The sequence below is a fragment of the Ornithodoros turicata genome, chromosome 10, assembly GCF_037126465.1.
Source record: "Ornithodoros turicata isolate Travis chromosome 10, ASM3712646v1, whole genome shotgun sequence".
Taxonomy (NCBI): Eukaryota; Metazoa; Arthropoda; class Arachnida; order Ixodida; family Argasidae; genus Ornithodoros; species Ornithodoros turicata.
This window is the reverse complement of record NC_088210.1, coordinates 19,519,453-19,536,961: the sequence shown is the minus strand read 5'-3', so window position 1 is coordinate 19,536,961 and position 17,509 is coordinate 19,519,453. Positions and strand designations below refer to the sequence as shown.

At 44.9% G+C, this 17,509-nt stretch overlaps 2 protein-coding genes and 1 non-coding gene across 4 annotated transcripts; 2 read left to right on the top strand and 1 right to left on the bottom strand.

Moving 5' to 3' along the window:
• Positions 1-135: 135 nt before the first annotated feature.
• On the top strand, positions 136-3,390 carry LOC135370862 (zinc finger FYVE domain-containing protein 21-like). Of its 2 annotated transcripts, none has more exons than XM_064604744.1 (6): positions 136-345; positions 686-736; positions 859-1,103; positions 2,188-2,282; positions 2,341-2,453; positions 2,960-3,390. In XM_064604744.1, the coding sequence occupies exons 1-6, from the start codon at positions 223-225 to the stop codon at positions 2,990-2,992; spliced, it is 660 nt and encodes a 219-aa protein (XP_064460814.1). In that variant the 5' UTR covers positions 136-222; the 3' UTR covers positions 2,993-3,390. The 2 variants fall into 2 exon arrangements, with proteins under 2 accessions (XP_064460814.1, XP_064460815.1); XM_064604745.1 differs by lacking the exon at positions 136-345 and adding an exon at positions 433-459.
• Positions 3,391-3,886: 496 nt separating this feature from the next.
• On the top strand, positions 3,887-17,297 carry LOC135370858 (transmembrane protein 132E-like). The gene is made up of 13 exons (XM_064604741.1): positions 3,887-4,115; positions 4,947-5,236; positions 7,345-7,656; positions 8,373-8,497; positions 9,259-9,405; positions 10,075-10,261; positions 11,313-11,456; positions 11,512-11,711; positions 11,793-11,847; positions 13,349-13,576; positions 13,633-13,821; positions 13,895-14,086; positions 14,888-17,297. Exons 1-13 carry the CDS (start codon positions 4,076-4,078, stop codon positions 15,545-15,547), a joined length of 2,769 nt encoding a protein of 922 aa, XP_064460811.1. The 5' UTR covers positions 3,887-4,075; the 3' UTR covers positions 15,548-17,297.
• Positions 5,820-5,892, bottom strand: Trnav-gac (transfer RNA valine (anticodon GAC)). Its single transcript has one exon. It is a non-coding gene; the product is annotated as a tRNA-Val (tRNA).
• Positions 17,298-17,509: the final 212 nt, after the last annotated feature.

Here is a 17,509-nt window from a genome sequence, read left to right as displayed (position 1 = left end):
TCCACATTAGCGATATTAGTAGCGCATCAATAAATAAGGAAGGAAAATTACGTTGACGTTTATGAGAAACTATAAAATATGATTATAAAAAAGAACCACAAAACCTACTGTGTTGTATTTATTTGTTATGACACGTGACCTGTACAGATGTTCTCCATGTTGGCGTGATGTAACGTGAGTTACGGGACAACAACTTCGTTTGTGATATACTCCCACACAGTGATGGCTGCTGGCCAGACGAAAAGACTGTTGAAATCTAAAAGCGGGCTTCGAATTGTCCCGACTAAGGACTGCGATGGAAGCCCTTTTGAGTTAGCAGAGCCGCCTTGGGCACTTGATCAGGAAGTAGGTTACATAAGCTTTCGTGTACCCGTTGCTTATTCCGTATTGGTGGAATGCACCTGCTCGACATGACATACGAAACACTATTACAAATTGGACGTTTCGATGCCTATGCAGGTATTGTCACTAGCAGACGAACGAATACAGGGCAGGCAGGGTAGCTTGGATATTATTAGGTTAGATTAGAATATCCGGTGCCGCCCCTTCTGCACCTCGATCTTCTTAGTGCTGTGAATGACGGGAAAAATAGCCAAACCCTGCTGAGTTATAACCTTGAGTGCTGCGCTGACGTTTACGATCTTGGTACGTCGTATAATCTAGATTGAATTTCTTCTCCTCGCAGTCGTCGCACTGTGTCCAGTGCCATCACAAGTTCGACTTCCTCACTCGAAGGGTAAGTATGCCCTCCACGCCTTTGGATGACTGTTAGGTAATGACTTTTTAGCAACCGTGTGCAGAATTGTACTCGTTGTTGTAATGTTTTGAGTAGCACTAGAAGGGACGCTCCATTTTCAGCACCATTGCCGCCGTTGTGGATATGTATATTGCGGAATTTGCTGCGGACAACGGTTGCCACTGCAGCGCATGTGCTTCGTCGACCCCGTACGTGTGTGCCAGAACTGTCAGCCAGCTACCTTGCGCGAGAACGACTTCTACGACAGACACCTGCACGTACTGTTACGAGGCGCGAAATTCATGGCATCACAGCAGGACAGTTCCAGCAGCATGCCCTGCACCTGCAAGCTCACCAGTAGCCACAGGTGATGCGTAGTTATTTGTATCACGAGTTATTAGGTATGCCATGTGTTCTTGCAAGGTGCAACTTACCTTTTGAAATGCGTATCACTGACAGGTGTCGCCTCTGACACATTACAGCTGCGTTCGGCATAGAGCACAGCACTAATATTTCTTGTACTGGCGAAATGACACATACTGTATGTTTGCACGAGTGACTTCTCTGTGGAATATTCTGGTGGAAGAAAAAGAAAAAAATTGCTCGTGGAACAGAAGTTCTGTTCCGCATCTTCTGTTTAGTATTTGCATAGGGGAAGTGGTATACCACGCATTGCAGACGACGCCATCGACCCTGTCGTCTGCTATGGTATATCTTGCGAAGGTATCTACACAAACAATTGAACAAGGTGTCCAGACAGACAGTTATCACAACAGCTCACATAAATGAGATATCCAGATGATTACGTAACGAGATATCCCTACAGGCACTGAGGTGAATGCAGGGATGCAAGGACTGTCTCTTTTTATCCTTGTGCTGCTTAGGTACCTATAATACCCATACACAGAACAGTGCATGCAAGAGATAAGTACTTTGAGCAACAAATATAAGGAGATTGATAAAAAAGTATCCAGGTTTGTGTTTGTATTTTGGAAGAAAAAAGATCTAAAGTACATACAAATATGAGATTTAGTCACCATAGAGGTAGTCCTTGTCGAAAAACACACACTTTGTTCTGTGCTGTTTCCACTGTCTGAAACATTTTGGAGATTTTCTTTGGAAACAGCAAAGAGCTGTCTCGTCACACCGGTTTGAATCTCACGAACATTGAGAATTTTTCCTTTCAACTGCAATTTGATATTTTTTCGCAATTTTGAGCTACTGGGCCATATCATTCGGTTTCTTTTTTCCTATTAAAAAATCTAAAACTCAGTTGAAAGGAAAGAGATCTCAGTATGTTCTTGAGATTCAAAGGAACGTAATGAAGCAAGCTCTTTACTGTTTCCAAAGAAGAATTCGGAACATGTTGTGAATAGTGGAAACGGCACTGTCTTAAGTGTGGATGTTACAGCAAATCATGGCACCTTTTAACTTTTGCTCTTCTAATCCAGGTTGATTGAGGTGAAGGGTTCGGATGTACTGGACGTACCTGTGTTGAGCGTCAACTCGTTTCATATGTTGAGAGGCTCCCCCGGTGACACCAACAGTAAGCTCGCCAGTATTATACGACGTGTACGCTGTTCTAAGTGGAACGTTCCGAATAGGCAGCCTTAATGGTGTGGTGCTCGACTACGGGTCCAATGCGATGCTGCAGCTCGAGGTTATCCCTGGCAATGATGCTACCTGTGCTGTCCAGTGGCTGGTTGCTCTTTATAAGGTACGATCCAGGTTTTGCACACATTCTTCCTTTAAGATTCACTAATGCCCAGACACCAGGCCGAGGGAAAGGACTACAAAAAGTTCCTCGGGACATATGCGCACCATTTGTAGGTGTTTTCAATGCCGTTGGGCCTCCACGTATTACTTGTGCCAGGCTTGGTTCACATAGGCCTGGTTTCACCAATGCCGATTCCCTAATGTCACTGATAGTGATGGCACTGACATCGCCCCAGTGAAACCAAGTTGTGAATTATAATAGTGCCTGGAAAAAAATTATTAGTGTTGATGATGTTTCGCTTTGCACATATTAAGCTGCCCTACCTGCATCAGATATACCGTACCATTACCAACAATACCACGTCCGCGTACCGGAGACAAGGACACCTTTTGAGATAGTAACGTGGAACAAAGATAAAATTCCACACCCATCACTCCACCACAGGTCGCCGAGGTATAATGGCTCAGAAGCAATGATTTGTGACATATTGTACTATAACATTTCAGGCCCTCAAGATGATCAGTGATACCCATGCCTGAGAACTTGCAGCATTACCTCATGACGTGCTTTTATGGCACAGTGAAGCACGGATGGAACGTCTACCACACTTACAACTTTATCAGCAACAATTGTAATCGACTCACTGTACTCATCAGTTTATCGATGGCTCTATTTTGACGAAGCAAACTCTCAATTCCCATGTGGTAATGCAGGCGAGCTTCCATTGTATGTGCTTTCATTACCAATTGGGTGAAAGTATGATATATGCAAATCAAAGTATGGATCTGTGCCTTAGAGATGATAACCTGATTTTTTAATACTGTATGAATGTGATTTTGTATACCTGAATCTTGATAGCATGATCTGTATTTACATCAATCAATCAACTGAATAATGCACTGTTACCCTGTGAACATAATAAAATACATTGTTGTTACTTGTTGACATTAGTGATCAGTGGCCACTCATAAAGAAAGTGTATGCAAACAAGTGTTTTGGCACACGTACTTCTTGCATCATCTTGTAAAAAAAAAAAGAAGAAAATAGACCTTTTGTTCTAGCTTTCTTGTAATCTAAATATTGGAACTCCAACACTAAAAAAATGCTGATGGAGTGCTTCACTTTGCATTAATGCTATCGTGCGTCAATTCTTTCGTATAAACATCAACTAATCAGTCACCAAAGTAGCTGTACCAGCCACTTTATTGTAATAAGAATACAAACGATCCAATACGTCTGAGGAAGTTGCGTACCACTATGACTAAAAGATGAGTGCTCTGCTTCTGCTGGCCTTTTCTTTTCACAGCTCAACAGAAGCTCCCCGAGAGCGCTGCTAATACACTCTACTGCTGCTCAAGCAAAGTAGCAGACGACATCGATGTTTTGGGTCTTTTGCGCATGCGTAGAAAGCTTGTGTACGCGACGGGAGCGCCATAGCGGTAGTGGACTGCAACCCGCATCAATGCTCTCCATTGCATCCACAGTATGAGATTTATTTCTTTTTCGCCGTGGGGAAGCCATGGCTGTCACTGATGATCATCGGGCGTCGTCTTCAAGAATGTTTGCGTGTCTTCCCAATACGGCAAAGTGCTGATAGCTCTTCCAAACACTGCAAATAAGACATGAACGGCTGCGAATGTGTTGTTTGGCTGCTGCTCGCAGGTTTGTACCTCACAACTTCTGTTCGCGCGGTGCTGCGTGCTGTCACAGTAGAGTGCAACCGCCTTGACTGAACAATACGATTAATGTTCCATCACAGTGACTAAATACAAAATCACTAGCAGGTTTGCTAAGGTCGCTACAATTTTAACGGAAAATGTAACACGTTCACCGGCTGTTTATTTCGCCTGTACTGTTTCCTTGCTCAACGTTAAATCAGCCAAATACACGTTGTTTACAGCGTAGAATACACGTGCCTGGTATGGGTAAACCTCTCGTAAACCGTCCTGTGGAGTGTAATGACTTTCCCCTGCATAACCAAACCCCATGGACGTTAGCACACTGAAGCTTCTCCACCAAGTTGATCTCTAAACCACTGGTTGTTGCTTCACTGGAGTGTCTGAAAAACTTTTCATCCGATCATTTAGAAGATATCACACTGCTTTCATGAATTTTAAGTGTTTGAGTGCACGCGATTGACCCGCATGGTACGCAATTGGTGAGCATGCGGCCGACGCGGTTCAGTGATTTATCCAGAAGCCCCCCCCCCCCCCCCCCCCAACGTCTCTCTCCCTTCCTTGCTTGTGTACCCCCCTTTATAGGCAGGGGGGTACACAGAGGGGTGAGGATTGAGGCCCTTCCGTTACTTCAGCTTTAGACACATCTTGGCAATGATGCAGAAAGCAGTTACAATGTAACTGAACCTGCTTCTATTATTGAAGCATTTTTACAATCCTGATGAACCACTCAGTGCGACAGGACATGTTTACAGCTCGATTCTTGTACATAAACACTGCAAAGGCACTTCGTTATTGAATATTTTATTGTTTGCAGCCCTAAGACTCTGCATAGCACAGGGCTTGGTGCGGCTCACCGTCGAAGAGGAAGGCGCGTTTTTCCTTCGAGGAGCAACCCAGGAGCCTCAAGAGCAGCCAGTGGCCCTAGCTTTCCAGGGGCGAGCCACTGTATGGGCAAGACTGGGACCCTTTGCTGTTCGTCAGACATTGCAGTGGCATAGGGGTGCTGCCAATACGTCCGTAGATGCGGCTGTCACTGCCCACTTGGTCACCACAGCTCCACGTCGGGACCGCCCCCTCGTGCGCGTTCTGTTTTATATCTCCGAGGTACGTCACTGCTTTGCAGGCATTTCTCGAGCTGACACTTTTGCAACGGCGGCGTGGAAGTTAGTCGGCAAAAGGTTCTCGTGTGACGTGAAGGAGCGACGCAAAAGGTGTAACTAACAACAACAACTTTATTGTAAGATGATGAATGGGGAGTTTCATCGCCAGAGGCAATACTCTACCCCATTGCTGGTGGTGATGTGGGGAACGAAATAATGAGCCCCTTCACAGTAAGGATCAAAGTTCGATTGTGTCCAGAAAGATTAAAAGAGCTTTGAGCGCAGAGCGTTGCTGGGCTGGGTTCGGCCAGGGACCAAGCAATTTTGATAGGGAGAAGGGGCGAGAGTCCAGCTGACTAAGAGACCTGGAGAGTGCAGTTTGGGAAGGTTGGTAGTGTGGGCAATGAAGAAGAATGTGTTCCAGGTCCTCTACAGCACCGCAGTGACAGCACCTGGGAGAGTCAACTTGTCTCAAGCGGTAACGCCACCGAGCTGTAAAAGCCACTTCGAGTCTCATTCGATGAATTAATGCAGTTGAGGTGTAACTGGGTTACTAACGATGAAAGATGGATGTCACTGAAGAGGTTAGCCAGCTGTAGGACTCGAACCCACATCTTCTGGATTGTCGGTCCAGGGCTCTACCAATTGAGCTAAGCTAACACACCTCCCCAGCGACTTCCAAGGGTGCGTCAACTGAAGGGACAAACCAACCACTCTCTCTCTCCCATCCCCCTTTCACTCTTACATTTTTCTAACTCATACACACAATCATACGACGGGATGTATGTATTTGTCTTTTCTATGTTGTTCCAGCCCCAGGACATCAGTTCTCTCATGGGTTACTGAGTTATGATAGAAAGTCCATCATCTTCACTGGATGCTGCTACCTCGTCCCTATGTTGTATGTATGTGTGTGCGGATGAGAAAAATGTCAGGAGGGTGAGCACGTGTCCCGTCAGTAGATTGAGGCCCCTTGGTAAATCGTCTGAGAGCAGACGGCAGCGTAGCGTAGTCGTTAGCTCTCTCGAACGGCATTCGAGACCAACGTGGCTCAATTGCTGCTGCTGTCTGGCTCTTTTGGACGACTGCCACAATTTCAAGTGTTCACATTCTTAGGCGCCTTGAGGCTTGTGTTGTGCTCGTTTGTTTGTGTGTTCCAGCCTCAGAACATCTTGAAACTCCCAAGGTACTTTTTGAAAGTAACAAATTGCTTTCAAGTTACTTGCTGCGTTCTATGCACTCTTTATTTCTTGGGTCCCTTTAGAACTTTGTGTAATTAGTTTACACCTTGACGTCACAATGGGAAGTGAGAGACATTTATTTTTTTAATAGTTTTGATGCGCATCAGAATTACGCCAACGTTCCACGTGATGAAAGAAGCCGTACCTTTATGTGCTTCTTTAGGTTGACAGTTGATGATTTTGGTGTCATAATAAAAACTTATTCAGTGGAGAACTAAGTATGCATCAGAATTCGATGAGTTGCAATCATATGCGCATATTTCGTAGAACCATTCCAAGTGTGACTCTTTAGCTACGCAGTTCCCTCCACCATTATCTAATCATTGTCTAACATTATTAGTACTACAGTTACTACTATTACTATTACTACTATGTTTTTACTTTGTGGTTTTACTTTATATGTTTTACGTTATATGTATTGTTGTGACTTTATGTTTTTGATTGCTGATTGTGAATAATAAAATTATTATTATTACTATTACTACTGCTACTAATGCTACTCATTATCTACCATTATCACTACTCACCACTTGATGTCTCTCACCCGAGTCTGAGTAGCAGGCCAAAACTCAATTTGTAGTCAGAGAAGGAGATGCCATGCATGTTCAGTTGAGGTCTGCAAGGCTGTCGTGTGATGATAGAGAGATGCAGCTCACATTATTTCTGCACTGGAACTGTACAAAAGGAACTTGGAATTGTTACCTTAACAAGAGAATGGGTTTTTCACAAAGTTATTGGAACTCAAAAGTAACGAGTTAAGTTAAAGGTCACGAAAAATATTATTCTTGCTGCCAGTAATGACTTACTTATATCGTGTCACGTCGGACTGTTTTTCATAGTTCGGCATAAAACACATCTCTTCACGCTGCAGGTTGGAGAGGCTCTAGGCTGTGTGGCTCTTTATGCGGAACGTGTCAGCGGATCGTGGACGGAGGTGCCGTGGGGTTCATGTGCTCCAGGCCCCGACGGTGCCTGCCTGGCGCAGCTGACACTGCCTGCTTCTTGGTGGCCACCCCTGTGGGGTCCAGGGCCTGTCAAGAGCCCCTGGGTGGAGCTGCAGTTTTCTCCTCGTGCTTCCGGTTCACCCGAGTGTAATGCCAAAGAAGGAACAACACAGGCGCCCCCTGGTGCATTGCACCTGGGACGGCTACCTCTCGCACCCCTTCACACCAGTTACGAGGAGGTGGGGATCTGTACCGATGGCCACACGTTTGTGCCTAGTGTTAAATCGTGGCAATACCAGTTTGACAAAAAAAATGCAGTCTGTAATACTGTGCAGTAATGTTTTCATTTCTTTGTTGTACGTGGTGACTTGAAGAACAAAGTATAAAGATGTCTAGTTAGAAATTGTGAGGATTAACTGAAGAATGAGAACATGAAGTAGCTGTAAGCACAAAAATTTCACACACATTTATAATGACATGAACTCTTGTCTTGGACCAGCACAGAAGCTGCCATTGTTAGGAACATGTGGTAAATTCTTAAGGGTATTGAGAACTGATCTCTAGCTACAGGTGTTCTGACCCAGAGTGGCATATTTGCATACATTATTTCTGGCAAAATTTGCCACATTTTGTATATTGTGGAACTTGTAGATTGATAGTTTTGTTCAAGATATACAGGCAGGAGGTTCCTTGCGCCAATTTTTTCGTGTTCCAAAATTTGGAAATACACGGATAGCTTTGTTTCTGAAACTAACATTATTCGGTAGGTCATTCATTTGGCTACATTTTCGTACATATCAACATATTTTCAAGTAATACTACCACCCACAAAAAATATTACCCATCCAAACTAGCCAAAAACGGCCTTTTTTTGCGGCGCTAAGGAAAGAGTTAAGCTGCTTCATCCTGGCTCTTTTTCACCAGTGCCTGTCATAAGCGTTTGTTTAAACTACAGGTAAGCGGTGATGGCACAGTGCGGTTGCTGGTTCCACAAGGCCCCCTGCATCCAGGTGTTCGTGTCTACATACCGCTTTTGGTCCACATGACTGACTCCCGGTTCCCATTCACTTTCACCTTAAGGTATGTGTCAAATCGTCATCCTCCTCCAAGTAAAGACTGATCTTTGGTGCGATGGATGAGGGTTTATGGATTATAAGTCAGTGTCCGACCTTTTCAGGTTAAATACCCAGTTTTGGGAAGGAAAAATATGGTGTTATTTTTAAAGCTGTAGATCGGGGTGAAACTGGGTGCTATGGATGCATTCAGGTGTTGTCAGTTTTTTTGTTTTTTTCTGTCCTGCAGGTAGCCTGCAGTTAAAGGTGCATGTACGGTCAAACATGCGTTCCTCACTAATTAAAGTCGTATGTTGTAACATCAAATGTGCTTGGCATGGTGTATTGTTGCGTTAAAGTAATATTTACATGAGACATGCGTTTAGATTTCTACTGAATAATTGATGCGGTACATGATACAGTGTGGTACGTGATTGGAATTCGGGGATAAATGATCAGGAGGAATCTGATTTAACCCAAAAATGTCACTCTAATTACGAGGAAAGATGAGATCTATGAACGTTCTAAATGCAAAGTCGTTTACTGTTTTTTGCCGCAGCAGAAATGCCGCACTTGACATTAAATACTGCAAGTATTTCATGAATAGAATTATGCAATGACCTCCGCTGAAAATATGAAAAATATAGAGTGGTAGCGAATTAGCCAATGAAGCTTTTGCACCAGTTCAAAAACTGTATTGGCCTGTATTCTCATCAACATCATTTTTAATGCGTATTACAATTAGAGTGTCTCTTCACACACCTGCTCTGTTTGCTACACATTGTGCAGGGCCAAGATGAAGCCTGGACTTCGCGTTGTTGCTGCACAAGTGCGTGACCCCAGTGCCTGGAATGTAACTGTTCAAATAAACTCCAAGCGAACATCAGCTACTGCAACTGTTTCGCGTCTGGGCGATCCTCCAGCTTTAGAAGATAGGTAAGCAAGCCTGCATGTCCAGAACTGTTTAAAGTCCACCTGGTGGGAGGTCGTGCCATGCAAAAGGTTTGCTAATTCGCTGCGAGTCGCATCACTGAACAAACGGTAAAAGCATTTTCAAAACGAAAGAGGTCGCATTTATTGCAAGTGTGCTTGGGGCGTGTGGGGACCATTTTATCTTGCTGGACTTAGTATCACCTCCAAAGTGATTGGATCAAATCTCTGACCTCACCGAACGGGCGACATCCACATGGAATATTCTAGTGTAGGAAAAGGCAAAAACTGCTCACAGTGCAGAAGTTCCACTGCATGTTATGTTGATCATTCGCATGGTGCTAGAATATCGGGCTTAGTGACGCATAGCAGATGACACTGTCTCTGTCTTTTCCTGACGTCTGTTACGGAATATCATGTGGCTGCGCTGCGACGATATTCCTTACAGTTAGCAGTGCTAGAAAAAATACAGCATTTTGAGAGCCTTTCTTGAAAATGACCGTAATTTGCATTGCATGCCCTACGTCGGGTACGGAAATATATAAAATTCAGTGCAGGTTTAAGCATTCGAAATTTTCTGCATCTGGTAATGCTTGACAATTTCCAAAATGGCTACCATTATAGGGTTCTTTATGTTGAATTGTATCTGAAAACTGGTCATTGCTTTGACCGTAGTCGTTCCGGGGAAGAGGTGTTGGACTGGCTCATTGCAGTAGAAGAAGGGCACGAAGAAGGTGGAGGACTGGTGTCCTGGCATCTGCGCTATCACGCGGAAGCACCAGAGCAAGACGAAGGGTTGCGCTTTGTCGCTCGCCTGGATATACATAAAGACGATGTAGAAGCTGTGTTGCTGGTTGCAAAGGTGAGCGTCCTTCTGTTGTTCCACTGTGATTGTGTCTGTACATCTTGGTGCCTCGAACAAGCAGGAATTTGAACGTTATGGTCATGGTCAGTGGTGCTACGCACCTCTGTGTACTTTTGATGGAGGCTTCTTGCACACCGCAGCAGAATTCGTTGTTTGATAACAGCTCTAAAGACCACGATCGAGTACTCTGGCCCCAACAGCTCTCACAAGAGAGTGAGCTCTAGTAGATCAGAACTGCTGTATGAAAACGATACAAAAAAGCACTCTGTCAAATTCAAGGTCAACAACGTGATATTGGCCACTCGAAAGGAATAATGGGATTAACTTATGTGTCCTGAACTGCAGCTGTGAACATATTCCAATCTTCTAAAACTCTGTAATGAACGTAATTTCCTAGCACATTTTCCTCCACTTTTTGGCTAAATGGCATCATAACAAAAATTTTTAGTGTTTGGGTTAAGCATTGCCTTTTTATATCACCTCTTCTGCAATAATTCAGCTAGCTAGAACTCAGTCATTCAGTCTATCTATGGGTACAGCCAGTATCCTAATAGAATACGCCATATTCTATTAGGATACTGGCTGTACCAATATCCGTGGGAACCTATCTGTGGGAACCAATATCCTTTCTTGTGCACACTCTACCTACAGTGTTTTTTTCCCCTTTACAGAATTTTATAAAATCTCTATGAGAACAGCATCGACATCGTTTTTGCAGCTGAGTTATATGGATAGGAGGATGTCCGCATGGCCGTATAACTCAACTGCTAAAACGACATCTATGCTGTTCTCATAAGTTTTTTAATAAAAATTCTGTAAAGGATTTAAAAAAAAACAACTAGAAAGCAGGCAGTGCTTATTCACTCTGGGCTGATACATGGAAACCTTATAATCTGTAGTTTATTGAAGAGTATTGTAGCATATGCCAGAATTTGTCAGTGCCGATTATGCTCTGTGTTTATGTAATGAACACCTCAAGTTACTCTGTTTACAATTAGATGAAAACACGCTACGGTGCAAATACTGAAGCAGGTCCTTCCTTCCGTAGTCAACACAGCTGCTGAACAGTGCAGTGCTGACTGGGCGTCAAGTGTCACAGTCAATGCGGGTGTTCGTCGTGAGCCAGGCGGGTCTTTTGGGAGACGTAACGCTACAGTCGTCCTGCCAGTCAACCGACGAATCCGTACTGAAGGCAAGTCTTCTGTGTGTCTGGTACGGCCGTGTTATTTTACACGGAGCGTATGCAGGTCTCCCCTTCTTGCACCTCTGTCTACCTTGATGGCTCCGAGGTACGCGGGTCCCAGAATGCCACAGTGCTGGTGCGCTATGGCAGCTATGAAGGTCAGGCACGTTTTCTTGTCTGGATGCCCCAGCTGCCTCTCGAGCTGCATCTGTCCGACCCCAAGCTAAGTCAGGTTCGAGGATGGAGGGTCCAGACCCATTCACAGTGAGTACAACTTGGGAATGATTGCTGAGTTTATCGTGTTTACACTGTTGGCGTTGCATAAAGTAACTTGTTTGCGGATAGGCGGAACAACACCCCACATCCCTGGAGGAGTCATCAGTGGAACAAGCAGCATGGAGTAAGTTTCCATGCAGAGTTTCTAGCTTTGTGACATTTGCAATCTAGGCATGTGGCAAAAATGCCATGTATTGCATGTGAAACAGCAAGGGGGATCTAAGGTGACTTTTGTATTTATTTAAAATACAAAATATGTTGATTTATGCGTCAAAATATGGTCTCCACATATCATGAAAGAATCCTACCTCGAAAGAATAGTCTCTTACTGATTTGTAGGAAAGTAAGCCCCCATCATTTCAGTGTGAATAGACTGACAATGTAGACAGTGTTGTGTGTGAATAGACAGTGTGCTTCAAAAGTTAACGCTCCATAGCAAAAACATGTACGTGTTGATTTCTTACTTGCCTGTGGCCAATGAACACGGTTCTTTTATACAAATGCCGTTCGTTTATTTCACATGCCTATCTTAATAACGTGTGGAGCATGCATTTCGTGTGATGCACTTAAGGGCGGGTTACATGCGACGGAACTTTTACGACTAACTTCGCGCGGCAGAAAAAAGTGCGGCGGCACGACTAGGAATGTTCGCTGGCTGCGTTACATGGAGCGAAGAGCGGCGGATTCCTGCGCACGTTCGTTGCGGGGCTGTCAGTGTGCCCAGACAACACAAGCACGTTGTGGTCAAAGATGAAACGAACAAGCAAGCTTTGGAGACTATTATTCTTGCTTTCTAATAGCCAAATACAAAAGTGTTTTCATCTTCATTAAAAATAGTTTTTAGTCTTTTTTGGTGAGGCCATAACATTTACGTGCCTATTTCGTACGTACGGCGAGCAGAAGACAGAAGTCAGGGCCAGTAGTGAGCCCTAATTGGCTGTTTTCCCAGTGCTGCCTGCTCGCTGTTTCAGGGAGCGTCGGACGCCGAGCGAAATTTTCTGGCCTGGCTAGATCGACTGCAGGCGGCATATTTTTTGACGCTGCGTGTCAAGCGAACGACACCGGGGGAATTTCGACAACTGTTCGTTGCGTATTCGCTCCATGTAACCCACCCTTTACTCGCGGATTTTTACAGAATGAAGTGGCATCAAGGTTTTACTGCATTCGTCATTGCCCATATAGCTTCGCACTGACCTTTTGTATTGACCAATGGCAGGAAAAAATCAGTTGTGAAGTTAATAGGTAGCACTACTGTTACTACAGACTCATCGGACCTGAGCATCTCCGACACAAAGTGTGTCTGGTTGGGTCAAACTAGTCGGCAAAATCATGGTTCACCAGGAGGGGCTTCCGATGATTCAAGTAGTTCCTTCGGGGGAGGGGGGGGGGGGGGGGGGGTACTGTAGCAGTCGGTAGCAGCAGCGTGTTAAAGCTCTTGCTAGTGACCGCTCGTTGAGCTTCCCACAGAATTCTCGATTGTGGATCATCTCAAAAGACTCGATCCATGTAACTGAGTTGCGAGTCCTGCGCTTTTGTGAACATAAAGCGATAGCGGCCATTAAATGACGTTGCAGATTTGGTAGGAATGAAATACCCGGGGTGTTGATGAATACCAATCACTGCAGGGAGGCGGCTGTCGGCTGCGCTATCAGCAGGCTTCACTAGAAGTCTGGACCCGATTCTTGAGTGTAGACCACAACTCCGGACGAGAGTCGTATCTTCTTGGGCGAAAGACCCAGGCACGCATCACGGGCTTGGTGGAGCCATTTCTGCGTATAGCAGACCCCAGGGTGGCATCTCTGGTGCGGGGTCACACCGTGCAGGGAATGAGGCCAGGGCGCACAGAGGTTCAGGTAGGTTGATGCTGGACCTGCATCCGGCTGTGGCTTCACTGTGACAAATGCTACAGGTCGTGTCACCCCTGTCCGGACGTGTACTGGGTGCCGTCGAAGTGAGAGTCACTGCTGACAAGGAAAGCATATTGGGTCTTGAGGCTGACCTGGTCACTGGACTCTCTCTGGAGCTGACGCCCGAAGAATCACCGGGGGTCTTTGTGGCACGTGTAAACAGCTCGCGTAAGCTCACATCGCTCTACCAGGTATGACGTACTTGCGTACGTGCGAGGAAGTGTGTTTACCTAATTAATTTAATTAATTGGTGTCCCGGTGCAGGAGGGTCTGTTGGACGTCCGAGTGTTGTTCTCGGATGGCACTGCCGTATCCCTTCAGGACCTTCCAGAGACCGACTATAGTCTCGACTCTGAAAGCCTAGACCTGGCAGTTGTGGCTTTGGCACCCAAAGGCCCGTCAGCACCACTGCCGAGAGTGATTGCGTTAGGCCAAGGTCGTGGCAGTCTTCTTCAGGTGACTGCCAAATTCATAGATACAGCAGAAGCACGAGCGCTATTTGTTTGCTATCAAATTGGATGCCCTACAGAGCACACTCTAGTGCATGATAAAAATTTTTCTCACTGTTGGAGACGTCTGGCAAAGTTTTGAGTGTAGAATTTACTTTGGTGACTTTTAATGTGATTAAATTCGTTAATTGTGCTAAATTAAGATCATTAATAACCAGTTAATAAATATATTATAGGTATATAATATATATATTATTATATATTGTGTAATGTAGGGTACCAGGGGAGACAATAAAGAAGCCGAGGAACGGAGCACGAGCCTCATTCTGTTCGTAACCAGGGAACAGTGTAGTTACTGTATTCTTACATATAATATATATATTATATTTATAGTAAAATAAAAGTTAAATTAATGACTAGTTCGTTAAAACTTGGATTAACTTAATTAATTTAACCCTACGTGAAATCATAGCATTACAGTGTTACACAAAATTTCAGAAACTGCATAAAGGGTCGGGAAGACGTAAATGCTATGTCAAAAGTCCAGCACATCCTTCGCCGTAAAGCTATTCCTGCGAATCGATAACCTGTGTCCTACTGAGGACAGACCTCATCTCCTGGATCAAACCTTATAACATCAGATATTTCCTTTACCTTTTCCAGTTTTTTGCTTACAAAACCCGATACACGTGGTGGACCATGCTGGTAGCATGATAACGCAACACTTGAGCTTCCTTTTAGAGAATTTGATTTGGACTTACTTATTGTGAGGGGAAATTAAGTTGCCGATAATTGCTATTCACCGCAGGTGTCTCTGGAAGTGCCAGAAGTGTGTCACCGCCGTCGCAGCGGACTACTGGCCCAGACACGCGTGGACGTCGACTGCACCTTGATGCCCATATCTGACGGCGTCCTATATCGTGACGGGACGCGCTTGGAGCACGCCCCGCCACCAGCGGTGGAAGCACGGCAGGATGCCATGTCGCATCGTACTATGCATCCTTCTCCTATAGAACTTGCCTTGTATGCTGCCCTGGGCACATGCTGCCTCGCAGTGGCCGGAGCAGGCCTGGCAGTCGCTTCGTGCGCAAAGCAGCGTTGGAAGCAGCAGCAACAGCAGCAGCAGCGCCCCCCCGACGATACTCCAAAAGTGTATAACAAGCAGCCCGAGGTGCAGCGCATGGCGTCCAGCGCACACGACTGGGTGTGGCTGGGTCGTGCCACGCTAGAGCGCAGCGCCGTCAACACGCGTTGCTCCCAGGCGTTGGTTCCCCCCGAAAAGACTGATAAGCCACGGGTTCAGGTCAACCCCATGATGCTAACGTTTACCCGCGGCGCGCTACCGCCGCCGCCCGTGCCGCCGCACCGTGTCACGCCCCCAACGATGGCGTGGGAGGAGCTCACCAAGGGCAGGCATTACGACCAGTTAGTGCAATATTTGGATTCTCTTAAAGAGTCTAGTGCCTAGGCGGGCCCCTCGAGAACTGCGACAAAACAAGTTCCTTCCGATGCCTCATATTGTGGAAGTCTGGCCCCCCCTCGGTGGGCTGCACCCTAGTCAGTATCGGGGCAGTTGGGGCGCAAGGGACGCTTGGGGCTCCTTGCAGGAGCTGGCCCGGGCTTGCCTGGTGTTGCCTTGACACTTTAACATCATCTTTGTGCATCTGTAGTTCATGTGTACACATTGTGAGCTATGCTGGTATGTTCTGTTAAAGGGGCACTGAGGTAGCAAAATTTTCTCCTCGCAAAATGGGATACTGTCGCTCGTTGATGCGTCCTCGTTGTCCTCGTCGGATGGGACGAAAGCCAGTGATGGGCGCCACTTGAAGTACATTTCTAAATACTTGTACTTTTCTTCGAGTACGTTTTAAGTTTGTACTTTGTACTGTACTTAAAGCATTTTTTGCGGTACTTTCCTACCAAGTGCTGAAGTACCAAACTGGTAACGAAAAAAAAAAAGTATACAGGGTGCTTGCTCTAACGTGTCCAGAAATTATATTTAAAGCGAGCGATAACAGAAAAGTAGCGCTCGTTTCTCATTTATTGCTCGCTTTAAATAAAATTTCTGGACACGTTAGAGCAAACACCCTGTATATCCGCAGATAATTTTGTGTGTCCGGTACGGCCATTTTGGACTAAGAAAATGCAGCACAGACAGGCTTGAAACAACAACAACACAAAAGCCATAACAATTGCCACTTTTATACTATCCGAAAGTCGGGAACGGAAAAATTTCTAAAGATGTTATGCTATAGGAAGAAAGTATATATTGCAGCTTATTTTTTTAAACTTTTCTCGTGTTCACAATCCCCGATTTTATTAGTCTGTTATACTGTTCTTTTCAGTTGTAAGTGCAATTATCATATTTCACGATGCCTCATTGGGTTTTACTTATTATACGGTGAATGAAAAGGGGGAGATTAGAAAGCACACATGCTTTTGTTTTACATTTTTACAGTCATACAGTTTTACATTTTACCCTTTTTATGTGGTAACATAGATATCTTTACCTAAAAAAAACATAAAGCGGGACTTTTTGCATTCCACTTCCTGCTCACTCTTGTTTCGTACTCTGATTTGTCAGGATACAGCGAGGAGCTGGTAAATTCATATCTATTAGCTTGTTTCTTTTTTGTCCGAGGTCATGTCTTCTTTGTCCATAGCACCCTTCCCGATGGACAGACTAATAAGTTTATGCTAGCACAGCAGATTGTCTCGTGAGTGTAAGTGCAAATAGTTCCATCTGTTTCAGTTCATGCTCATCAGTAAGAAGTGAACTGCTTGTGCTTCATATCAGGCGCTGGCTAAACGTGCCATTCGGAACATATTTGCTTTATCACGGTTTGTCACCGTGGAACAGTAAGATACAAACGGCAATGAACTGGACGAGGGTACTCTGATTCCATGAGGAGAAAATTTTGCACATCAACGCCCCTTTATGACAACTCAATGATCCGCTTGCAGCAGACTGCCCTCACCGTTAATACCGGGGGCAACATCCCCAATGGACTCCATTGAGTTGTTAATAAATACTCAACACTCTAGCTCAATGACGCTGAAATGCAATTCTAGGCACGTTGCAACATGAACTTAGCTCTGAAGGGATTACATGTACACCCAATTATTTATTTTTACTGTATGCAACACCTCAGTATGATGTGCTGTCTTTTATATCTACTTAATGCTGGAAAAATAAATTGAACTCTAGTCATACGGGACGTTATTTTTGTGCTTACACTCTGTACTCTGTCTGAGTAAACAGCAGAGAGTGCAGTTTTGTGGGTGGGTCCGCCAAATGATATTGCGTGCGATGTTTACGATGTAATCCAAAATAGTACCGCCAGGACCTGCATATCTTTCCTTACGTGAATTTAGTGGAATGATTGCTGTTGAAGAAACTGCACAGCAGTCCTATGTTGAATTGCCTCAC